Source organism: Meriones unguiculatus, chromosome 7, assembly GCF_030254825.1.
Source record: "Meriones unguiculatus strain TT.TT164.6M chromosome 7, Bangor_MerUng_6.1, whole genome shotgun sequence".
Lineage (NCBI taxonomy): Eukaryota > Metazoa > Chordata > Mammalia > Rodentia > Muridae > Meriones > Meriones unguiculatus.
Genome location: NC_083355.1, coordinates 53246184 through 53272977, shown reverse-complemented (window position 1 = coordinate 53272977; position 26794 = coordinate 53246184). Strand labels below are relative to the sequence as shown.

Below are 26794 nucleotides of genomic sequence, written 5' to 3'. Positions count from 1 at the left end.
GTTTGAGGTCACACCAGAGCTGCTGAGGAGACCCATAAGCAAGGACCACCCTCACCCTTCTGAGCGTAAAGCATTATGGACAAGAAGCTATCACTAAAGTTAAATAATGGCAGACATGTCTATGGAACACTGCTGGGCTCTGGTCCCTTTATGAGTCTCGCGCAGAGTGTGTGGAGATGACAGCTAGTGGGAAACAGAATTACACTGTAATGTTTGTTATGCAGGAAAAAGGATCATGACATTAGAAGCCTTGGAAAGCTCTAAGCAATGGTTTTTCAGCAGGAGTTCACATCCCTCCCTAATGGACCTGTTTGATTATGATGTAGAAATGGGTGGATATTTTCCTATGAAACCTTTTATTAAATAAACATTTGTGATACAAGTAAGAAAGGAAAAATTATCTCAAGGCCTAAAAGTAAATACATGCCAACCAAAATTGCTAGATCATCAAATATGTCTTATAAAACAGACCAAGAAGCCAGACGTGGTGGCGCAAGCTGCATGCCTTTAATCCCAGCACTCAAGGAGGCAGAGGTAGGTGGATCACTGTGAGTTTGAGGACAGCCTGATCTATAAAGTGAGTCCAGGACAACGTAGGCTACACAAAGAAACCCTAGTTCGAAAACAAACAAACAAACAAACCCAGCAGACTGAGAAATAAGAGCATCTCAAGACAAGAACAAACTAATGCAGTTTATATCACCAACCCAGCACTGAGGGATACTGTGTAGTCAACAATGGAAATGAGAAAACACACCTAATACTAATAGGGTACAAAGAAAAGAAGAAACAAACCTCTCTCAACAATAACCTTAAATATAAATGGGCTGAACTCACCAACAAAAAAAAAAAAATGCAAACTAGCATACTGTACTTTAAAACAGATCCAACTTGTTCTTTCATAGAAAAAAGGTTTCCTATGATACCTTTTATAAATTTGCAGCCACCTGGACTAGGAAAAGTAACCACAGAGGACATCAGAAAATAGACTTATCAAGGTAAACCAAAACAACATAGTGTAGATATTCTTTTACTTCTTTTTTTTTCCATTAAATTCTGAGAGCTGATAAAGAATATTTCCTTCTTTTCTTTTTTCCAGACAGAGTTTCTCTGTGTAGCCTTGGCTGTCCTGAACTCACTTTGTAGACCAGGCTGGTCTCAAACTCGCAGGGATTCACCTGCCTCTGCCTCCTAGAGTGCTAGGATTACAGGCGTGCACCACCACACCCAGCTGGTAAAGTGTATTTCAAACCAAAATTATACAAAACATTTTCAAAGGCTGTATTATATATAAGTAAGTAAAACAATTCATCAAGAAGGTGTACAAACTGTAAGTTATATACACCAAACATTGGGAGCTCACAATTCCATAAAACAAACATTAGTGGGAATAAAAGGTCACAAAAGCCCTGATTTCATAGCAATTAGTGAACTGGTATCCTACCCACTCTCATACTTTCAATCTAAAGTTAACAACAGCAACAAATCTGATTTAAGCTACATCATAGGTCAAATGGATCTAACAGGTTCACACATAGTATTCCATCCAACAGAATCTCAATATAGGCTCCTCCGCAGCCCAGAGTAGCCTGTAAAATTGGACATCAGGAGACATAATTACACTGGCAAAACAGCTCAGTGGGTAAAAGCACTTGTCACCTGGTTACCCAATTTCCATCCCTGTAGCTACATGGTAGAAGGGAGAACTGATTCCTGCACGTTGTACTTTGGTCCATAAACTCAACCATGGCGCACACGTGCCCACACATAAAATAAATAAATGTAAAATTAGTTAATTAACTAGCTAAACTAAATAGCATTGTAGTTCACAAAGCAAATCTTAAAAGAACACAAAATATCGAAATTTTTTGTTTATCAGATCACAGTACAATAAAAGAAGAAATCAATAGCAAGAAAATACAGAAACTACACATACATTTAGCCTGAAAAAAAATACTCCTGAATGACCAGTAAGCCAATGAAGAAATCAGGACTAAAAATTTTAAGTTCCGAGAAACAGGAACTGGAGAAATGGCCCAGCAGTCATGAGAGGCACTTCATTTCCCTGCAACCATAGAGTGGCCAATAACCATCCATAACTCTAGTTCCCTCCTCTGGCATCCGTGGGCACAAGGCACACACACTGTAAAAACACAATCAGGTGAACACTTATACACATACACTGAGTAAGTCAGTCTTTCTTAAAAATTCCTAGAATCAAATTCCTAGGAGCAAAGCATAAGCTCCTAGAACCTTTATGAATCAGCTAAGACAGCTAAAAGAAAAGTTTGTACTTATATTTACATTTTTTTAAAAATGACCAAATTATATTCATTACAATGATACAAAGATTGTCCAATATATACAAATCAAACAAATGTAATGCAGCACATATACAGACTGGCAGAAATCATGTAATCTAAACAGATGCAGAAAGGCCTCTAAAAAGGTCCAACAACCCTTCATGATTAAAATGTTTTTTAATTTTAAAATTATTAAAAGGAATATGCCAATATATAAGGATTATATATGACAAACTTATAACAAACATATTAAACAGAAAACACTAAAATCAAGGACAAGACAAATGTGCCCATTCTTTCCACAGTTTCAATGCAATATTCAAAGCCTTAGCTAAAACATTAATACAAAGAAAATCAGGCTACCAATAGGAAAGAACGATATCAAAGCATCCTTGTAGGCAGTCTAATAAAGGCATTTTCTCAACTCAAGTTTCTGTTCCCAGGTAACTCTAACTTATGTCAAGTTGACAATTAGCCAGAACAAGAGGCACTGTCATCAGCTCTTACTCAGCTGTGGACTCTTGACTACTGACTGGTAAGTCTAGATGTGCCCACTGCTTCAACAGTAAGAACCAGAGGACGGGGTAGAGTATTGGGGAGAGCCGTCTTCCAAGCATGGTGGGCCGTAAGACTGAGTTCACAGCAGCACTCATTACTTGCACAAGACTGCGCCTGCCAAGAACTGAATCAACAAGAGTGGGAGGGAAACAACAAAGAAGGAGGAAGGGAGTGAAGGTTCAAAAAATACATACAAGTGTGCAAAATATTCAGTAATCGATGAAATGCAACTTAAACTACTCTGAGATTCAATCTCATCCCAATCAAAATGGCTAACATCAAGAAAACTAACAAATACCAGCAAGGACATGAGGGAAAAAGAACCTTTACTCAGTGTTGATGGGCACGTAATGGTAACCCTACCAACCTGAGCTGGATCCCTAGCACCTACTGTGGATGAGGAGAATGGACTCCCTAAGGTTGTCCTCTGGCCTCCATAGGCATATAATGGGATTCACATGTGCATAAACACACAAGTAATTAATAAATTTTAAAATCATAACTATCACATGACCCAGCTAAACCACTCTTGAAAAAGTATGAGTGTTGTCTTGTCAGGGCTAACAAAGATGAGGCAGGACTCGGGTACACAGAGAACTAAAACCAGTCTGTACAAACTTCTGAACAAACTACCCAGTTCTATGATGGAATGGAAAGAGGTGATTTTACTTGAGACAAACTCTGACCCCATCTGAGAAACAAAAGGTAATAAATATGCTATTGGGATGGAAAACAATTACTAACTATCTAGGGGAAGAGAGAGAAATACTAGCCTCCCAACTGATGAGCAAGTGGTACCTATACAAGGCCCTAAATGGGGCCCTAATGATATATGGGGTCTAGAATAGAAGGCATTATCTCTATTCTGTCTTAAAGAGTCTCAAAGAGACCAAAGTTAAGTCTTTAAATTATTCACAAATGACTACTGTCGCCAGGAGGAAAAAAGAGATCCTGTGGCTTTCCTGTAGAGGCTGAGACATGAAAAAGCATACTGACATAAAGGTGAGATCATAGGAAGAGGTCTTCTTAAAGGATAAAATCTTTACTTAATTGGCCCGATATTCAAAACAAGCTTCAGAAATTGACTGTCCAGCCAAGCAAGCCACTAAATAATTTGGTTCAGGCAGCTACTGTGGTATTTTATAACTGACATCAGAAGCAGAAAAAAAGAGGGCGGGACACGGAAAAGCAGCATTGGGAACTACTGGCTGCCATAGGAACTCCTCCGGGAACACAGGCCAAGCCAGAGGGCCCTGCTTCCTCCTACTTAAAAAAAAAAAAAAAAAAAAAAAATGGACAGACGGACTGAAGGAAGGAAGGATTGTTATTTTTATGTGAATGGGTGTTTTGAATTCATGTATATCTGTGCACCATAAACATGCAGTGCCTGCAGAGGCCAGAAGAGGACATAAGAACCCCTGAACTGGAGCTACAGATAGTTGTGAGCTGCCATGTGGGTGCTGGGAATAGAATCCAGGTCCTCTGGAAGAAGAGCCAGTGCTGTAAAACTGACCCATCTCTCCAGCCCCAGAACTGCTTCCTCTGAGAGCAACAAGGCAATCTTCTGCAGTGTCCTCAGAGATAATAAGAACTGTCTAGACTGAAGTCATCATCTTGCCCCAAAGGGCCTGGGGCCTCCCATAAACACTATACCAGTCTATCTTGAGGAGCCCTGGACAATCTTGGCTGTAGGAGAGCAACGGACTAGTTTCTTGTCTATACAGGAGCCTGATTCTCAGCCCTCCCTGCTTTCCTGACCCTCGATCGCAACAAAAGACTACTATGCAGAGCATATATTGGCCAGTCTCTTGAAGGGCATTTTACTCAGCCTCTTGCCTATTCCTGGGGAGATCTCCATTTCTATCCCTAATAGTCCCTGAGACCCCAGTTCCCCTTATGGAAAGAAACCTCTTGACTACATGAATGTTACTCTCCTTGCCCCTGAACAGTATTCTTGGTGGAAGCCAAAATTGATGTTAGAATATGGAGAGATGGAAGACCACAGTAGGGTCAGGATGGCTGCCCCAGTAGCTAAGAACTTACATCCTGATCCGCAGATAAGAAGCAGAGAAATTGCGACTGGGCCTGGCATGGGCTTTGGAGACCTCATAGCCCAACCTTAGTGACATATCGTTTCCAACAAGGCCACACCCACTCCCACAGGACCACACCTCCTAATCCAAGAAAGGGGCAAATAACCAGAAAATAGGCAAGACTTCATTAATGAGGCTGCAGTGCCTCTGCATCCTGTGGTGTCTAATCCCCATGCACTAATGACTTAGATTCCCTCTAGGAATCACCTTGTACTCAATGTTAAGACCTCAGGGGTGCCTCCCCCATTCCACTACAACATGAAAGTCAGCCCCTGCTTGCATTTAAGTAACCACTCAAACAACAGGAAAGAAAAAGTCACCTGGACTTTTATGCCACAGGGACTGAAACACCCCTCATCTGTTTGAGCTACCCCTCTTCTGGACCTGACAGATCAGACACATTACCAAACCACACTACTCAAGCATGTAAATGGTCTTCTCTTGGGTAGGTCCTAAAAAAAATATTCTCCCAGGCCACTGAGTCTCTTAAAAACTTCTTGGCTGAAAGGAAACAGAAGGTGTCTCAAGACAAGGCCCACTTTAGTAATGCAAGGTTACCTATTTGGTCTAATTCTAACAGAGTACCAGGGCCTGGGGATCTGAACATACCAGTGCCATTCTAAACTTCCTTCAGACCTTGAAACAAGTAAGCCATCTTGGGAATTCTAGATATTCTAGAACTTGGCTTCTTGGATGTGCTGGACTGGCTAAACCTCTTTATCTAGCTTTAAATGAAACTCAAAGACATTTTAAAAGATGCTCTCACCTAGGCTACGCACTCAGTGTATGGATATGTATGTGACAGAAAGAAAGTGGGTAGCTTCAGGTTTAGTCACACAATTTGTAGGATATCTAAGTACAGACTCGGACAAAGGGTGGACTGGTGGTCTCTGGGCAATCACAGACATTTTGATCCCAAATTCAAAAGTAGGTGGCATCTTACATGACATTACAAGCACTCTTAACTTTAAGGGAACAGTGGCTATATGACAACCAACTATTTAAATACTACCCCTTCATATTGGATGGTCCTAAAGTGACCCTTACAAGCCTGTCAAAATTTCAATCCTGCAACATTTATCTTAGAGGGCAAGAGGGAGCCTCTGCATTCCTGTGAAGAAGTCCTAATGGAGAATACACCTGCTGTGATCTAACTGACCAGCCTACGGAGAAGCTGACTTAATGTAATGCTACATACTAATGGGTACTCTTTCACAAATGGTGGGATCAAAATCAGGGTTATGATTTTACACCCTTGCCAAGCTTGCTGAGTGTCTTGTTCTCATTAACACCCTTGAGTTATCCCTACAGAAAAAAGGTAATATCTGTCCAGATTTATATTCCTTCCAAAGTTTCTGTTTACATGTGGTTATCAGAAGGAACAAGGTCTTCTAATACCACTGGAACCCTCCATTAAACATTCATGGAAGACTCTTAGGCTCTTAGATGCTATCTACTTCCCAGCCAAGCTTCTGTAGGTCACTGCTCAGAACTAGAAGGGGGACAATCCTGTAGCCAGGGAAAATCAGGCAGCTGACTCTGAAGCTAAAAGGATAGCCAGGACAATAAATTTTGGGGAGGAGTCTCTGCTAGTTCTTGAGAGAATCCAATATTCCCCTGAGGAGGTAGCTCTGGTTGCAAAAGCAGAGTCGGCTAGCCCTCCACAGATTAGCTAGAGTTAACAGAGCTCTTCTGGGGGGAGATTCTACTCCATCAGATTTATTGATACCTCTGGGATAGAACACTCTAGTCCTGGCCAAGAAGAAAATTTTTGTGCATTAGAAAAGTCATCCAACAAGTAATTCAAGGGATATTAAGTTGCCAAAAGATCAATCCCTCAAGCAGAGCTCCTGACCCAGAGATATGGGACCTACCTAGGAAAGGACCTTGGACTTTACCATGCCACAAACACCTGATTCTAAGCTTCTTTTAGTACTGGTAGTTATTTTTATGAACAGGGGTCATTCAAAAGCAGTTTATTTGGACCTAAAACTCTCTTACATTTAGCCAGTTACCTTGATGTTTTCTGTTAGTTATACCAAGGGACGTCTGTACAAAGGACCAGAATATATCAGGTTATAGCAAAGGCAAGTTCAATTTTACAAGTGTTACATTACAAGCAGGGAGCTGGTATGGTGGTGCATGCCTGTAATCCATTCACTTGGGAGATACAGCAATAAAATCCCAAGCTCTTCAGGCCCATAGCAAGTTCTATGACAGCTTGAGCTACATGATACTCTGTCCCCCAAAAAAAAAACAAAAAATAAAAGAGGTTGTTTAAAAGTGTCTGTTGCTCGCCAAGTGGTAGTAGCACATGCCTTTAACCCCAGCCCTCAGGAGGAAGAGAAATCTAGCAGTTCCAGGCCAGCCTGGTCTACAAAGCAAGGTCCAGGACAGATAGTGCTACACAGAGAAACCCTGTCTAAAAACAAGAACAACAAAGCGTCTGCTGCTCAATCATGAGAAGCAGACTTCGGAGCAGAGCATTCATGTCAGGTAGATCACAACAGCCTTCAGCTCCAGCTCTAAGGGGCCAACACCCTCTTCTGGCCTTCTCATGCACCTGTACACGTGTGCACAGACAGACAGGTGGATACTCGCTTGTGCGCGCACACACACATACTAAACTTAAAAAAAAAAACAAATTAAAGAAAAACTATAGCTTCTATTACTAAGTGTGGAGAACACAGGACTGGTTTTCTACAGCTTACTGTTAGCAGCCAAGAGGTACTTTTGTCTCAGACTTCATCAACTCCAGTACCCTTCCTTGCATCTGCCATTACTCAGATTTCACCAACACACCTTCTGTCATGCTGCTGATCCTACAACCTGCATCTGTTGCCTCTCAAACATCGTTTTCCCCCAATTTTTAAATTCAAGACTCAGCTAAGCTTGCTCTCCAGACACTGTAAAGAACCATAGTTCCTGGAATTTCTAGAAGTTCCTTTCATAGGTGGTAATTTTCAATCTGTGCAGAAGACATATATGTTTGGAAATTATTTGTAAAAAGCTACTAAAGATATAAAAATGCCAGGGATCTACACTACAGAAAACTGCTGCAGATCATCAGCATTAACCCTGAAGGACAAAGTCTGCACAGCTCAGCCTCATGCACAACAGCCAGAGACACAGAGTCTCCTCCTCTTTCCCTCCCTCTCCCCGCTTCTGCCCACACAGTCAGCTAACAGTCAAGCCTTATTCCTATTCTTCAACCCACTGTTCTGCCAACCAATCTCACTGTGGAGGAGTGAAAGCTAGAGAGTGTCAGAAACCAACTGTGTACTAATGGTTGAGAAAGAAGGGAACTTAAAGATTCATTTCTATGAATGCACATTGCCTTTTGCAGGCATTAACAGCTTTATGATGGTAGAAAATGGATACAGGTAAAAATAAGCCCTCTTTGAACTCTCTCTGTTGTGTTTATTTGTAGGGAGAGGGTGCAAGCTGGCTGAAGTTCTTGATCCTCCTGCCTCAGAATCCTTAGAACTGGGATTACAGGTATATACCACCATGCCAAGCATCTCTGAGCTTGTCTTTCATCAATGGCTGGAATAGAAATACTTCAAAACTAGACCAGGGCTACATGAGACCTTGTCTCAAAACAAGTAAAATAAATAGATAGATAGATAGATAGATAGATAGATAGATAGATAGATAGATAGATAGATAAAGGTGGGTGGGTATGTGCATGAGTACATTCACTACAGACCAATTTCCATTTTCTTAGATATTTCCATCAACTAATGCTCTCTACACAGCTACAGAACACAGGCACCACAATATATGATAACTAAAAGAAGGCACCTTCCATAGAGTAGGCAACTAATAACTGTTGTTTAATGAATCTCCTTCTAACCACCACAGTTCAACACAACCAACAGTGTCAAGCACTGTTCTTTCTAGAGTAGAAAATGATGCAATCTCAGCCCATGCTGATACTAGAACTGCACTACTACCAACCCTGAACTTGCAACAATACTGCTGCCTTAGCCCCTGAGTACTGAAATTACTGGCATAGGCCTTCATGCCATCATATAAGGCAAAAGTAACCTTTATATAAGGCAAAAGTAAAGTAATCTTTATTTTTTATTTGCAATTGTTGTTTCAAATTATTTTTAATTAAGTGTAGGTGTTTGTATGTGCATGTGAGTGCTAGTTCCCACAGAAAACAGAAAAGGGAGCCAGATCCCCTAAAGCTGAAGTTACAGGCAGTTGTGAAGCACATGACATAGGTGCTGGGAGCCAAAGTTGGGCCTTCAACACCTGAACCAGTTCTCTAGACCCCTGCCTTTTTTGAGATAGGATCTCTTGTGGTCAAGGATGGCCTTGAACTCCTGATCCTTCAGCCTCAGCTTCCCAAGTGTTGGGATTAATGTCATCCCACTATTTGAAACTTTCACTGCCTTTTCATAAGCCTAAGGGGGAAAAAGCCATAATCACTAATACAGCTTGGTAAGGTCTTGCTTGATCTGGTTCATACTACCTCTTTACAGCCTGCTCCCCAACTCTGTCTATTCTACAGCACCCAGGCTTATAAACTGTTAGAAATCATTCTTTCTACACATCTTTGGCCTATACACATGCCACTAACTGGCCCCGCCCCCAGCTTTCTTGATAACACTTCCCAGATCTCAATCCTAATGTTTCTTTTTTGACATATCAAAATGAGTGGAGGAATTCTGTCATGTCAATATGTTTTCCCTATATTATTTATTATGTTTCATGATTTATTTGATTAGTGAGGAAGTCAAATGAAAATCATTTGAGGAGAGTGATTACATCTTATCAACAAAACCACTGTAATGCATAACAGGAGGTAGAAAGATTACTTGAGATTAGGACTTCAAGGCCAGACTGCACAACTAAGCCCTTGCCTCCAAAAGAACATTAAACAATCAGGCATGCTAGCACCCAACACACACCGGTGATCCACCACTCGCAAAGCCAGACTGCACAACATAAGACCAGAATAAAAAATAAACAACTTTTAAACCTATAAAGGTCAACAAAATGGCTCAGTAGGTAAAGGAACCTGCCACCAAGACTAATGACCTGAGTCAGATTCCCCAGGACCCACACGGTGGAAAGAACTGACTCAAAAATTGTCCTCTGACCTTCACATGCACACCATAGGGCACATATTTGCTCACAGGCTAACACATACAAAAGCATCCACATTCTCTCTCTCTCTCTCTCTCTTTCTCTCTCTCACGCACACACACACTCACAGATGTTTTTAAGTTACTGAGTAACTGAATAGCAAATAATATACCCCGCTGTGAAGCACATTATATTACATCACATTTTGTTACAGACACATTTCATTTCCGGGGATTACAAGAGAAACTCTTGGATTCGAACTTGAGATCACATGGTATGCTATGAATACTCAAAAACCAAACATGACAGGACAAAGTAAGAAGACAAATTCTTACAATTCAGTAAATTTGAATATTACAAACTTTAATAGAACTTGGAGTTGGAAAAAATGGATTAATCAAATCATTTTAAAAATGACATGGTTTGACAAAAAAAAAATGAACTCATCCAAAGCATATTACAAAAGTAATAAATGCACATAATAAAATGAAGGGCCAGGCATGGTGGTAAAGACCTGTAATCCTAGCATTTGAGAGGTTAAGGCAACAGGATCAAGAACTGAGGCCATTTTTTTCTCTTCAGCAGGGCAGCCCAGCAACAGTCAAGATGCATGTCTTCGAGAAGACCCTGACTCATAAGACCATAGCTCTTGCAATCAAGCCCAGTGACATTACCAAGAATGATAACCACCTCACCATCACATCTGATGTTCATTGTCCAACAGCTGGAGGGTGGGCTGCACTATGTCCAACCACAATATTCCTAAAGAGTTTACCCTTCGCACAGGGCGCTGTCTGAATAGCAGTATTAACGGCCTATCTGTGACAGCCTGCCCTGAAGCACAGCTAGGACAAGATGATTTGTGGCAAGTGCTAAGCTCACCTACACGCCTGCACGGTAAACTGAAGCACAAAATGTGGCCACAGCAACAACCACCACCCAAAGAAGGACATCAAGGGAAGCAGGGGGCAGCCTGCCTGCTCATGGCCTCAGGACCCTAATTATAGGAATTAGATTGACTTGGGAAACAAATATATTAAAAGGTCACCCTGATGAGATCCTGTCAAATAAAAGGTAAGGAGAATGCCAGACAAACAGCCAAAAACAAGAAAATATCCTCAGTTATTTTCTCTTTTTGAACAGACTAAAATCAACCATATAACTAAATTCTGGTAGACACAGCCTCTAGAAAGCAGATGCAGTTAAGTCTTTAAACTCATCGGCTTTATCAACAATTATATATACAGAACAAAAAGACTCTTCTGTTCAGTTCTCTTCAAAGACTTTTTTGAGACTTATTAATTTTATTTATGTGTGTTAGTCTAAATGTCTGCCACAAGTGAGGAGATGTCCACCAAGGCCATAAGAAAGTTTCAGATCTTCTTGGAACTAGAACTACAGGCAGTTGTGGGCCATATGACATGGGGTTTGAACTCAGGTCCTTCGGAAAAGCATCAAGTACTCTTAACCATTAAGGCATCCCTCCAGCTCCTATGTTTTTTAAGTATATGCATGTGTGTGAGTATATGCACATGCTGCAGGTGCCCTCAGATGCCATGAGAATGTTAGATTCCCTGGAGCTGAGGTTAGAAGTGGTTGTGAACCATGTAATGTGGGTCTAGAAACCAAACTCAGGTCCTTCAGAAACTACCAGATGCTGTGCTCTTAACCATCTCTAGTCTCTCTATCTAAAGCTATCAAAATAATACATATTATATATTATGATAAGAGGATTCAAGCATAAGTAACCTTAATTCTTTATGAAATTATCCAATCTTCTTTAGTCAGAGATGAGACCCACTACAGATTTAGCTCAAGTTGGCCTTGAACTTTTCAATCCAACATTTGGAAGCCAGAGGCAGTTTTATTTCTGTGAGTTCTTCCTGGTCCATACAGCAAATTCCAAGCCAGCTGGAGATACATGGCAAGACCCTATCTCAATTCCTCCCCACAAAAGAAACTAAATACACCAAACCTGCCTTTGTTACATACTTAGTATGATGGTTATATTCAGGAAAAAGTATCATTCAACTAATTTGTAAAATGGGACTATTTTTACATATAGTATTACTTTTAAAAAACTGGCACACAAACTATTGCTTCTTGGGTACAGGCTTAAGTACTGCTGTTGAGTAAAACCTCATTACTTCAGGAAAATAAACAGTAAGACCTGTCACCAATAAATAAAAATTTGAACTCCAAAGCAAAAAAAAAAAAAAAGTAATTTGGGAAAACATATTCATCAACTTGCGCTTGAAAGCTTTTCAATATTTAAATTTTTTTCAATGCAACCTTGGTAATATTAGTGAATATAACATTCATATTGCATGCACATAGTTTTTCCATGAGCTCCAACATGGTCAACTAGCCTTTACATAGCAAAACAGACACCTTCGTATTCTTCTCCCTGCAAGCCACCCCCCAGGGCCCAACCATTTGCTAGCATCTAACCACATACAGAAGGAACATCATGGTGCTTAAGGCAGGAGTCATCCTCAAATTCCTTTCTCTTACACCACATGCAATCCAAAATATACCTTCCACTGTGTCTTAAAAACACACCTGCTCTAATTGCTCAGTCTCATACTTTTAACTGCTTATACTCTCCCCCTATGGCTGATTCTGCTCTCCCCTCTTCTAATGAGCAGCCTAAACCTTCAAGAAGTAAATCAGGCCCAGAGTGGCACATGCTTTTTAATCCCCTGAGTCAGGAGGCAGACCTACCTCTTTGAGTTTGAAGACAGGCAGGACTACATAGTCAGACCCTGTCTCTAAACAGAAAAGTAAATCAAGCATTCCAGTAATAAACTTACCCCTTTAAACTTAAAAAACTCCAGCTTCCTCTCTGTGGCTCACAAACTGACTCCTAATTATTTCTCTGATTTAGTTGTCTCCTTCTCACAAACTACTCTCCAGCCACATTATCCATATAAAAATATATTCCTCATTTCCACTTCTTTTTCTTCAAAAGGCAGGCACTAAGTCCTTCAAATCTCTGCCTGAATGTCCCTTTCACAGGAGCTGAACGATGGCTATGATTCAGGGCATTGTTGTTCCTCCAAAGGATCCAGGTTCTGTTTCCCAGCACCCACATCAGACAGCTCACAACTACCTGTACCTCCATTTCCTGGGAATCTGGTACCCTCTTCTGGCTACTGCAGGCACTGCACACACACAGGCACTCAATCACTTAAAAAAAAAAAGTTTAAATAGAAAAGAAGTTATTTTCAAAGAGTACTACTAACCCAACCTCTATAGCTGAAGTCCCCTCTCCCAAATCCTGCTTCTCTAGCTCCCATCTTACTACTTAAATATTTGAAATGAGTAATTTTAGTTAAGTTTAACTAAATTTTAGTTTAGCTTTTTTTTTGTTTGGTTTTATGTGAGTGAGTGTGTGTGTGTATACAGCATGTCAGCATGTCACCTTGTCCCCATAACAAAAACTTCCTAAGGGAAATTTCTAGTCTTTGTCTCAGTCACTATTATTTCAGGGACCCAGAATAAATGCATAATAGATATTAATATATGAAAGAATACAGCAACTTTTCATCTAGATAAATAAAGCACTAGCGGGTAAGTAAAACCCATCAAAAAAAGCAAAGTCTCTCAATCAGAGGACAACATTTACTAAGGCATAAAAGTGAGTTTGACAGATGCTGAGACTCAACCAAACATTGCGCAATGCATAGGGAGTCCTGGGGAAAAGTGGGAGGTTACAGGAGCTCCACAAGAAGACTAACCATGACCCAGAGGGGCTTGCTAAGACTGAGGCATCAACCAAGGACCATGCATGAACTGGACCTAGGCCCCTACAAAGATGTAGCATTGGGCAGCTTAGGTTTCATAAGGAAAGTTGGGGCTGCAATGGACATGGACTCACTTACTAGCTTTTTGATCACTTCCCCTGGCAGGACTACCTTGCCAGGCCACGGGGGGAAAAGGACAAGCTCAGTCCTAATGCAACCGGATGGGAAAAGGAGCTTCCCTTTTTTGAGGAATAGGTAAGAGAGAGGGAGGAAGGATGAAACTGGGAGGGGAGGAGGGAACAGTGAGTTTGAAAGAAAAACAGGAAAACTTAAAGCCAATGTGGTGGTTTGAATGAGAATGGTTCCCACAGGCTTATGTATATGAATACTTGGTCCACAGTTGGTTAAACTGTTTGGGAAAGATTAGGCGGCAGGGCCCTGTTTGGAGAAGGTGTGTCACTGAGGGCAGGCTTTGAGGTTTCAAATTCCCAAACCAGTGTGTGCATGCATGAGTATGAGTGTGAGTGTGTGTGTCTGTGTGTGTGTGTGTGTGTGTGTGTGTGTGTGTGTGCAAGCGCTGAAAGGTTAAATGTAATCTCACCTACCACTCCGGCACCATGCCTGCCTGTCTGCCTGCCATGCTTCCTACCATGATGGATACAAAGTCACCTTCTGAAACTGTAAGTCCCCATAAACACATTCTTCCATAAGTTTCCTTGGTCATAGTGCTTTGTCACAGCAATAGAAAAGTCACTAAGAAATTCAGTATGGCAGACTAGATAAGGCCAACCCTACTATACATCCAGACCCTCTGAGACCTCACTAAGACTTAGCATACACCTTAATGTATGTTGTTATGACAAAATATCACAGACTATGTTATATATAAGTAACAGAAACTTATTTCACAGTTTATGTGCATTTTGCTTGCATGTTATGTTTACTACGTGTGTGCTGCTGAAGCCAGACGAGGGTGTTTCAATCTTCTGGAAGTCAAGTTACAGAGAGCTGTAAACTACCATGTGGGTGCTGGAAATAGAACCTGAGTCCTCTGGAAAAGCAGCAAGTGTCCTACCACAGAACCACCCCTCCAGCTCCTTATTTCAGGGATACCTGCCAAGGCAGTGGTGGTGCACACCTTTAATCCCAGCACTAGGGAGGCGGATCTCTCTGAGTTTGAGATCAGCCTGGTCTACAGAGCAAGTTCCAGGACAGCAAGGCTACAGAGAAACCCTGTTTCAAAAAGCTGTGGACATTTGTTGTGAGTATATGAAGATCTCTTGCTATATTCTCATATGTCAAAAGGCTAAAAAGCAAACAAGCTAAACTCACTCCTCTAACTCTTGAATACTTATCCTCATTTATGAGGCCAGAATTCCCATGACAAACACCTCCCAAATAGCCCTGGTAACAAGAGTTTTGAAGGTGCACCATCTTTCAAACTACAGCAGTATATTAACGGTAAATCATTTTAAGCAGGCAGTGGTTTGTTTTGATTTTTTTTGAGACAAGGTTTCTCTACAAAGCCCTGGCTGTCCTAGAATTCACTATGTAAACCAGACTGGCCTTGAACTCAAGAGATCCACCTGCTTCTACCTTCTGAGTGCTGGCATAAAAGAAGAGATCCACCTGCTTCTACCTTCTGAGTGCTGACATAAAAGATGTGCACCACCGTGCCTGGCTCAGCTCTCCATCTTTGTTTTTTTAATATTTATTTGTTTGCATGCATCCTCATGATGTAAATGTGGACATCAGAGAACAACTGGTAGGAATAAATTTTCTCCTTGCATCACATAGATTCCAAAGATCAACTTAGGTCATTAGGCTTGGCAACAAGCACTTCGACCCTTAAGCCATCCCATCAGCCCAGATTTCTACTTTAACAGTATTACAACAGAAGCTCAATGTGAATAAATGGTCAGAGGAAGATGCATAAAGATGAGAGGATAATTAGTTAGCTCTAGCAAATGTCTAATCAATAGCTAGTGCAGTAGATACAGAAGAGGCAAGACTTAAAAGCCTGGTGTGGGGTAGGGGACTGGAGAGATGACCCAGGAATTAAGCACAATTGTGATTCTTGCAGAGGACCCAGATTCAGTAACCAGAACCCAAACTCAACTATTCACAATTCCAGTTCCAGGATATCTGACACCTTTTCTGGGATCAGTGGGCATCAAGCAGGTATGTGGTGTGGAGACATAGATGCAGGCAAAAGGCTCATACACATAAATAAAATATAAAATATTTTAAAATTTTAATAAAAACCAGGATTTAATAAATGCTCTCCTATAATCCTAGGACTTTAAAAGTAGCAGGAGAAAGTGTTTTTCAAGATCATCCTCAGCTACACAGAAAGTTCAAGAACAGCCTTTATCTGCAAAGGAAAAAAAAATTACCCACAACAAGTTACTTAAAGAGTCAGGTGTGCACCATATGCTGGTACTAGCTGTCTGGATCACTCCCACGGCCCCCAACTCCCAAAATCTTAAGATAATCTTGCTAAGACTGCAGCTCAGGGAAAAACCCAGCCAGGGCTGTTTGAAATAGCTGGTAGCAGGCTTTTGCTATCACATGCCTTAAGGAACTTCAGATGGCCCTGCAACCATTTCTACCTTAGCCAAAGAGAGAGCACTACCTTCAGTGGAGGTACCACTATGACTGGAACTAAGAGGTGAGACTGTGGCTGGCCTGACACACAAGCCTCGATGACTGTAATTAAGTTAGGGGACAAGGCTGTATGTATCTAGTCGTTTGTTATCTGCACCTGTTTGTTTAGGGTCAAGACTTTGTGGGCTTTCCCACTTCCACGTCAGCACGTCTACTGCTGTAGTTCTTTTTCAAGTCATGTTGTTGAGACTACGGGTGTAGCTTCTGCCACTTCTAGGAGACAATTCCACATTAAACCCCCAGGGCCTCTGGCTCTTACAATCTTTACAGCCCCTCTTCTGCAACAATCCCTGAGCCTTAAGTGCGGGAGCTGAGTTGTAGACGTAATGTTTATGCCTGGGCTCTACAACTCTGTATTTTGTGGGGTATCATTTTCTGAAATGGTCCTCCTCTATCACAACGAAAAGTTTCCTTGATGAGAGGTGGGGACTACAATCACCTGTGGGCACAAGGATCAATATTTAGAACTATCTATACAAAACAGCTATTCAAAAGAGAACGTTGAAAAAATCATAAAAGTCAGAGATGGTGAATGACTCCAAGTCATAAACATCATTTTCCAGACACAACAGTAAAGACGTGTGTATCAACTCACAGCAACTGTGACAGCATGCACAGAACCTGCACAAGTTCAAACCAGACAAAATACCAGCACAGAGAAGGTGAAATGAACATGAAGTCCTACTCTACATCAAGAGGCTATTCACAATTGATATCTGCTGGAAAAAGGATCAGCTTCCTACCATGAAGTGTTACTGGTGGTATATCAACTATACTACAGGGCAAGCCTCAAGCCCAGGAGTAATTGACCAACACACGTGCACGCGCGCACGCACACACACACACACACACACACACACAACTACATTTTTATGTGCACTTGTTTTGTTCTGTTTTTTGTCTTATTGGTTTTTGGTTGTTGTTGTTTTAATTTTCCTTTTTTTGTTTGTTTTTGGAGATTGCTCGTGTTCACATGCACACACTGGTCAGGCTGTAAGAAGGATCTAGATGGAGTTGGAAGAGAAGAATATGATCAAAATATACTGTATGAAAAAATAGTTAAGAGTATTTAAGGCTAGAGCTCATTTAGAAGTGGCAGTTGCTTGCAGGTTCCCTTGCAAGATCCATGACTTCACTAGCTCTGGGTAGCTGGCTAGGTTTCCAGGACCAGCTTTCCCTCTTGCTGAGCAAGCCAGCAGTGACTCACACAGTGCGTCAGCTGGGAGATATTCTCTAGTGCTGCCTCTCCTACTGTAGAAGCATTACATTCCATTAAAAAAAAAAAGCAGGTGTGGTGGCTCACGCCAGTCCCCAGCATGCAGGACATGAAGGGAAAGGGTCCATGAGTTTCAGGTCAGCCTGGGCTACAGGGTGAGACTGTCTCAAAAAACATACTAAGTAAAACAAAAAATTATTTAAGAAGATGGGGGGGAGCTAAAGTATGGTTCAGCATGGCAAAGTGCTGGACAGTGAAAGCCGAATAACCTGAAACCCAGGTCAATCCTAGGGATCCACATTGAAAGGAGCAGACCAACCCTCAAAGGCTGTCTAACCTCCAAATGGGCACTGTGGTACCTGCATATTTCTTTTTCTGTCTCTCTCCTTGCCTTCCTCCCTACACACATATACACATACATGCATACAAAATGAAAAAGTAAAATAAAATACAGTACCTACCTGATGATAAGTAAAATAATAAGTTCGGGGCCAGCCTGGTCTATAGAGCAAGTTCCAATCCAGCCAGGGCTACACAGAGAAACCCTATCTCAGAAAAACAAACAAACAAAAAGTAAAATAAAATAAAGTAATAGGACCTGTCAGATGAACTAGCGGTAGTTTGGGGCAGGAGTTCAGGAACAAGTTGAAGGATAATACAGTTGTAAAGAATCAGGCACAGCTGCATAGTAAGGTGATTCTTAACTCCAGAGCATGTGAGACAGAGGCAGTAAGGTCATCCTCTACTACATAATAAGTTAAGAGGCCAGCCTGGGCTATTAAGACAAGAAAGGGGAGAGGGGGGAGGAGGGCGGAAGAAGGAACTTAATTGTTTTGCAGTTGTTTAATTTTTCTGGCATTTGTTTGAATCAGGGTCTCATTCTAGTCTAGGCTGACCTGGATCATTCTGTACCACTGGCTGCCATGAATTCCTGGTGATCCTCCCTAACACACCAAAGTGATAAGATTGCAGGCAATGGCCATCACGCCAGGCTGTCACATAAGGGTACACGTAGCAACAAAAACACATTACCTTTCTTAAGATGCTCTATTTGCTTTCAGATTCTTGTTATGAACACTGATACACTACCAATTAATTATGAAAATTTTAGTAAGTGAAGAAAATTAGTAGAGCCAAGAGTAAGTGTATTCATTTGAGTCAATGCAGTGGAACCACTAAAAAACAATCTCAAAGTCTGCTTTTTAAAGATATGTGTATATTGTTAAAAATAGCAAGTCAACTATTTCTTTTATATCAAAATTCATTAATTGTTATTTTTCCTACTATCCTTTCAATTATGTACTCTGAAAAGAAAATCCTACTGACTGTGGGGGAAGATTCTCCCTAAAATGGACAGACCTTCTAGCAGTGACCCAGATACACAGAAGTTTGAGACAGGAGCCCATCTTTGCTCCATACTGCTGAATCCATCTGCCCTGCTGCTACAGCCCACTGCTGCTGCTATCCTGTGCTACGGACACCACAGCTTCTCCAACCTTCTAGGCCATGCTGAAAACCACTGCTCTCCAGGAATCCTCCAGGCTTTCAGCTCTGAGACTGCTGAGGCAGCCACCCCTGTGGACTTAGTGAGGCCTCTCCAGAATAGAGACAGCCATTGCTGAATGCTCAGCTCATACTGTGTATGCCATCCTAATGCATCTTTTGTAATTTATGTTCATGCTACCTGGCTCTCTTCCTCTAGAAAATCCTAATACACCCAGCCATCTTGAGTTGAGGGTTATCTTCTTCTACATAAACTCCACTGCAATGTGCTGCCTAATCACAGGCACAAAAGCAATCATGCCAAGCAACTACAGATCAAAACCTGAGAAAATATAAATGTTTCCTCCACATAAGGAAAAAAAGGTTCCACCCACCAGTTCTTAATAGTAATATTCCCAAAGAGAATTACTGAGTATATTTTAGAGCTACATATCATTTGCAGGTCTATATTTAAATTAATATCTTCTCTTTTTCTCTATTTGTAATTTGACTATTGAGAGATTTTTATTTGGTACTTTGATCAGTTGTAGTCTGTGTCTTTCTTTTTTGAGACAGAGCTTACAGAGACTCACCATTGTAGATCAGGTAGGAAATCTATGTGCTCTGCCTCCCTCATGCTGGAACTAAAGACAAATAATACCACACTAGAATTTTAATTGCTCTTCCATGCTTTGCTTTCTGTTTTATTCTGATGGGATGAAAAATACTAATACTCCTTCATGTTCTAAAAGATATTTAGCTCCTTAAGAGTATGGCTGTTTACAGTACATATTTATTCTTGGTGAAGTTAAATCCTAGGAATCTGTGAGTCAACAGAAAATATCTTAAAAAGGAACTGGGAAAAGAAGTTGAATCTAACATTAGATTATACAAATAATTCTATAAATTTAACAAGAACAGTGTTCATATGAAAAAGATAAAAATTTCAGTTTAGCCGGGCATGTTGGTGCACACCTTTAACCCCAGCACTAAGGAGGCAGAAGCAGACAGATCTCTGTGCGTTCAAGGCCAGCTTGGTCTGCAAAGAGAGTCCAAGACAGCCAAGAAATCATGTCAATTAATTAATTAATTAATGTTCAGTCCAATGAAAACTTGAGAATACCTAAGGAATCTTGATTGGAATACTACACATATACAAATCTAAGTATATATAAATACATAGATCAAGAAAGAGAGAATATTTCACTATGTAGCCATGGCTTTCGTAGAACTTGAACTTGCTATGATAACCAGTCTGGCGTCAAACTCATAGAGACCTGCTTGCCTCTGCCTCCCTAGTGCCGGAATTAAAAGCACGCACCACCATACCTGGCTAAGATTATTTTCATTGTTAAATCATGTGCATTCATGTGTGCCTGTGTGTTGAGCAACTGCACATGAATGTAGGGGTCTACACAGTCCAGAGGCATCAGATCTCCCTGGAGCTGCAGTTACAGCTGATCATGAGCCTCCTGATATGGGTGCTGGGAATCAAATGTGGGTCCTCTGGAAGAGCAGTCTGCACTCATAACTGCTGAGTTCAGAGAAAAGAAAAAAGAAAAAAAGCCAGCCTAAGATTTACTGGCAAATCTCCAGAGTACAAACCTGCCTGTTCTTCTGATTGCAGCTTAGAACTTAAAATGTATTTTCAAAAGAATGGTGCTGGAACTATGAGGTTCCCACACTCATCCAAAGGGTCTACTTACTCCAGTAACATTCCTGAACTAGTCTGAGGTCTAGATTCTTATGAAAACTGTGTGATATGCAAACTACCCCACCTACTGCTAAAGTATGTCACAGCTAAGGAATCTGCCAGGCACTAACTATATATGGCCAAGCAAAATTTATTTAACTTTGCTGAATCTTAATTTTCTCATTTATATGTGGGCACTCCCTAAGATAGAGATCTTATAAGGATTAAATACAAACTAGAAGAGATTATAACAGAGTAGGCACTCACTAAACAGGATCAATTAGGACGGTTCTCCTTATCTGTGGTTTTCCACAATCATGTATTAAACCTACTGCTGATCTAATATGCTGTACATATTTTCTTGTCACTATTCCCTAAAAAGTACTGTGTGTGAAAACATACAAATTAGCATGATGGCTAAGAGTGCTTGCCTCCAAGCCTGATAACTGAGTTCAATCCCCACGCTCCTCATGGCGGAAAGGGAGAGCCAACCCCTACAGGTTGTCTTCTGATCTACACACACAGCAGTACATGTGTGCAGACACACAAACAATAATCGTCATTTTTTAAAAACACATTTTCATAGAGCTTAGCTTGCACTCAGTATTGCACGTAATCTAGAGATGAGAGGACTTAATACATACAGGAATGTGGATTTCATGCAAATTCTATGTCAAACCATGTATGAGACTTGAGCACCCAAGGACAATGAAGGACACAAACATATTGTCCTTTATTATCTCCAATTATCTTCTTCACCCACTCTTTTAAAAGAAACTTTTTGCAGAAAGTAACCAATTCAGGATTAAAAGTATTGGAATCTGGGGGCTGGAGAGATGGGTTCAGTGGTTAGGAGTTCTGTCTGCTCTTCCAGAGGACTCGTGTTTAATTCCCAGCACCCATATGGCAGCTCACAACTGTCTGTAACTCCAGCTCCAAGGGATCTGACACCTTCACGCTGATGGACATAAAAAAAAAAAAAAAAAGTATTGGAATCTGAAGAGTTAGTGTTTACTCCAGGCATTATTAGTAGCTATTGAATCTTATTCACATTAAATATTTAATGTCTCTGAGCCCAGATGGTTGATCTATGGCCAGGAAGAAGGGAAAGAGAAACAAAGAAGAGGAAAAGAGGAAGCAGAGGGAAAGCAAGAACAAGAGGTGGTGGCTGAACACACATGCACGCGCCTGTGGCTACAGGAATTTGCTTGGGCTCAGAGTTTGAAGCCAGTCCATCTTAGGCAACATAGGGAGACTATGTCTTTCAAAACACTACTTTTTTTTTTAAGCTTTTTTAGGTTTTTTTTTTAAATGAAGTCTTACTATATATATAGACCAGGCTAGTCTCAAAATTCTGTGAAAATTGTGATTCTCCTGCCTCAGCCTCCTGAGTGTTGGTTTACAAGTATGTACAACCTACCCAATTTCAAAATAAAAAGTTTAACAGCATGAGAAGCACTTTTACCAATTAGTATTGCTTATAAGCAAGCATAAAGTGTATAATGCCAAAATGGTCATGCTTCTACCAATCTCAAATTGTTGCTGTGTCAAATGTTATCTCCTTTCCAGGATTAACATGCATAACCAAGCAAATGTTATGAGCTGAGTTATGCTAACTAACTAGTTCACATTAACATGTAAGACTAATTATTAAAACAACTCTTTGCACTCATGCACACAAACACACATAGAGAAATGTGCACACTTTACAAATAAATATGCTTTAAAAAACATATTTGCCAATCCAAACGAAGTTGGTAGAATTTCAGAGAGAAAAATTATAAAGTGAAGTTACATGATTACCAAAGTCAAGACTAGAAAAGAATGTAGCCACCCTGGAGTACTGCTCCAGATAGAATGTTACTAATACGGAAACTGACAAATATACAAGTCTCAATAGCATCTCCCTCTGAAAATAAAGTCTACAAGCATTTGCTAGCATAGAAACTATTGTCTCTGGAAAATGATAACCATGCGGAAGGCACTTTTTACAAATATTGCAGGTCTAAAGTACAATGACTCTAACTTTTCCAAGACCTTTCTATCCTGATCTGCACCAGCAATCTTCGTCCCAAGCAACCTTCTTAAACAGTTTCTGTTCATTTAGTTCCTAGTTCCCCAAAAAATATCCCACAGCAAGACAGTAACAACTCTAAACTAACTGCTGTATTCAAGTTAAGGATCTATGGTCCTAGAGTTAATCTACCAGGAAAAATGCAATTTTACACCAAATAGAAGCAGCAGAAACTTTTCTAAATATCAATATAATTATCTTATAATTTTATTATTTTCCTATAACTTTTTTTGGTTGGCTGGTTGGTTTTTTGTTCTGCTTTGTTTTGTTTGAGACACGGTTTCTTGTGTAACAACAGCCCTGGCAGACCTGGAACTCCTTTGTAGACCAGGCTGGCCTTGAACTCACACAGATCTGCCTGCCTCTGTCTCCTGAGTACTGGGACTAAAGAGGTTGGGGGGAGGGTGTCTGTGTGTGTGTGTCCACAGAAGATGCCAGAAGGGAACATGGAATCCCTTGAAGCTGAAATTACTGGCATGAGCTGAGATGTGAACTCTGGTCTGGTCCTCTGATAGAGCAATATGCACTTTTGACTGCTAAGCCCCATAACTTTAAATCTCCATCCTTTTTAAAGAAAGCTTTAGAATCTTTTTGTAAATTCTGCTTTTAATGACTCAGTTTAAGAACTAAACTCAGCAGGGCCCAAAGCATTCCAAGTACTTGCTAAAACAACTTCTCAGCAGAACAGGGCTAAAATTTCAAAATATAAGAAAACAACAAACTAATTATCATGGTAAAACTCACATAGTAATTAATGTCTCAGAGCAGGTATGATAATCTTCTCACCAAGCATGGTGGTTCATATTTAATCCCAGAAGATGAGACAGAAGAGAGGCTCTCTGTCATCCAGCCTGGTCTACAAAACAAGCTCCAGACCAACCAAAGCTGCAGGAGAACCTGTCCCCCCACAAAAAAACATTTCTCCCCTCAGCTGGGAATAGCAGCCACACTTCTAATCACAGCACCTGGAGGCTAACCAGGAGGACCAAGAGTTCCACCGCCTGTGCTAGAATGACACTGTGTCTGAAAACAAACATAAACTTTACACACAAAGAAAAAGAAATAACACAACTACTTATCCTAATCAGGGCTATTAACAATTAAAGTGTGTGGTTTTTAATTGTGTCTATGCACTTTTTAATTGTGTGTAGGAATGTCTACTTACTTCTTTGTGCAGGTCCCATGTAGTGCAAAAGAGGGTGTTAGATCCCCTGGAGCTGGAGTTACAAGCAATTGTATCCACAAAATACAAAATCGCTTTTCTATTTTCACACTATATCCGCATTTCTGTCAGATTTTAAATGGGTTTAATGTATTTATTACATTTACTCATTTTACTTTTGAGTGTTTTGCCTGAATGTGTGTATGTATACTGGATGTTTGGTGCCCTAAGAGGTCAGAGGAAGACACGGATCCCCTGGAATTATAGTTAAGGATGGTTGTGAACCACCATGAGGGTGCTGGGAATTGAACCCAGGTCCTCTGCCAAAGCAACAAGCGCTCTTAGCCACTGAGCCATCCCTTCAGCTCTTTACAACGTGGTGAGGAGCTATATATAGTTTTGAAGAACAAGCTATACAGAAGGCAACAAATTTACCAGCAGATTACCAAAGTCAAAGGTTAGAAAAGAAAAATGAAGACAAATTCTTTGAACTACTCCAGATAGAATGTTACTAATATGGAAACTGACAATTATTCAAACAAGTCTCAAAACATCATCTCCCTCAGAAAATAAAGTCTCCAAGCATCTGCCAGCACAGAAGCTATTGCCTCTGGAAAACAATAATCACGAAGAAGGCACTTTTGGACATACTGCAGGTCTAAAGTACAATGACCCTAACGTTTCAAAGACTGTTCTGGCCTTGCCTTATCAACAAAAAGTGAATTTCTAGTCTCATGTGATAAAAAGAACTCTACTACTTTATTTACTTCTAGTGAAAACTTAGTTTTTACACCATCAAAGGACAACAAGCCAAACTAATGCATACAATTCACTTATCACTAATAAACAAAAGCAAGCATGGCACCGTAAAAAGTGTCAAGAATGTCCTGATATATCAAGAAGCAATTTAACGTTGAGACATAAAGTCTAAATAATGTTTGCTAATCCATTTTACCCATATTCTTCCATATGTTAACTCAGGATAGAAAGAAATCTCAAATAAGCAACCTCGATGACACTACTGAGTTCAAAAGCAACAGTGCAAGAACATTTGGAGATAGAAATGTATTTAAGACATTTTCCCAATGACTTTCCCTATGAATCATTCTTGCTTTATTATAACGAGTATACATTATCCTAAAGCGGAAGTAAATATGATGAGGAGGAAAACCCCGACTTGAAAACCACCAAGCAAGGAGATTTACAAACCTTCAATTAAAAGAATTTTAAGATGAATTTTATCTACCCTCAGCACTCACTCCCCACTCTCGATGGGGAGGTCTGCATAAATGACTCGTGACAATTTTTTTTTTTTAAATAACAGGCACACCCTCTAGGATGAACTGACATAATCACCCACACCCCACACCCTCCAACGACACACACCCCGCTTTTCCTTTCCCAGCGTCTCTTCCCTGCCCATTCCTCTCGCAACTGCCCCGGTGCTAGACTCAATCACGTTGGGCAGAGAGAGGTGCGCGAGGGAGGAGTGCGGGACCAAGGCAACCAAGGAAGGCTGCGGGACCTCCGGGAAGACCTCAGCCAGGGGAAGGGTAGTTGCGGGGTCTCGGGGCCAAGCCAGGCCAGGGAAGACTTGCGGGGTCTTGGGACCAAGCTGGGCCAAAAGAGAAGTACGTATTGAACAAGAGAAGACTGCGGGGAGCAGAGCCCAAGCAGAAGAAACACAACCCGGTTAGACTAGCAGAGGCTGCGGGGAGCACGACTCGGCTAGGAGAGGCTGCGGGAGCCCGACCCAGCCAAGGAGCACAGCAGAGAACCGAGCAAAGCTGCGGGGTCTGCAGACCCGGCCGGGGCAGGCGGCGGGGAGCCCGGCGGGCAGGGCTCGCGGGGAGCGGCGTCCGGGCCGGCGGCGCCCGCGGCGGCCCTGCTCCTCGCCCATCTCCTCGCGGCGGCCACTTCCTGTATCGCGGCGGCGGCCGCTCGGGCCGCGGCGCAGGGCGGCGGAGGGCAGCTCCCGCCGCGCCCAGCCGCCCGCCGCCCGGCCGCCCGAGCGCCTCACCTGTATGTAGTTGTTCTCACAGTAGTCCGCGACCCGGGTCAGGTTCTGGTAACTCTCAATCAGCGCCCTCTTGCCGGACGGGATCTCCTCCTCTAGTAACATCTGCAGCTCTGCCATTTTCCACCCCTCCGCATCGCTTCCTCGCGCGTTAGAGACAGAGGCAGCTGGGTCCGCCGGGAACCGGAGCGCCGCACACACCAGACGCCAACCACCCACCCGCCCTCCGCCGGGTATTGTGGGACTGCACCTCCTCCTCTTCCTCCACTCGGGACGAACAGCCGCCTCAGCCTCACTTTCTCGCGAGAATCATTTCCCCCATGACAAGGTAGAAATTACCCTCGCCCCACTGTAGCAATGCTTTCTGGGAATTGTAGTTTCGTCCAGGTTAGGCCGCGCATGCGTCTAAGGAGCCTCCAAAGTACCTGGAAGGAGCCAAGACCAGGTCCAGAGTGTGCTCAAGACCCCGGAAGATGGCGCCACAGGGAATTATTTCTGTGTGACTTTGAAAATTGGCAGAACTTAATTAGGATATACTAGTAAATCAAAGATATCCAATCAGATAACGATTAAAAACAAAAAGGCTGAATCCTAACTTCCTCAATTTTCTGAGAAAGACTTTACCTTCTTATGTTCCTGTTCATTTAAAACTCAGGAAACATCAATTCTCAGATGTGCATCAG

General features: G+C 41.5%; 1 protein-coding gene and 1 pseudogene across 10 annotated transcripts in view; one reads left to right on the top strand and one right to left on the bottom strand.

The window, feature by feature from the left end:
- Positions 1 to 26396, bottom strand: part of Abi1 (abl interactor 1) — a 94367-nt gene extending 67971 nt beyond the window's left edge. For 4 of the 10 annotated variants that reach the window (XM_021654578.2, XM_021654585.2, XM_021654583.2 and 1 more), the window contains exon 1: positions 26115 to 26394. In XM_021654578.2, coding sequence (XP_021510253.1) covers positions 26115 to 26231 — 117 coding nt within the window. In that variant the 5' untranslated portion in view covers positions 26232 to 26394. Of the gene's footprint in view, positions 1 to 26114 lie in introns of all 10 variants that reach the window. The other 6 variants (XM_021654580.2, XM_021654586.2, XM_021654577.2 and 3 more) reach the window with 4 other exon arrangements.
- LOC110559258 (small nuclear ribonucleoprotein G-like) lies at positions 76 to 367 on the top strand (annotated as a pseudogene).
- Positions 26397 to 26794: the final 398 nt, after the last annotated feature.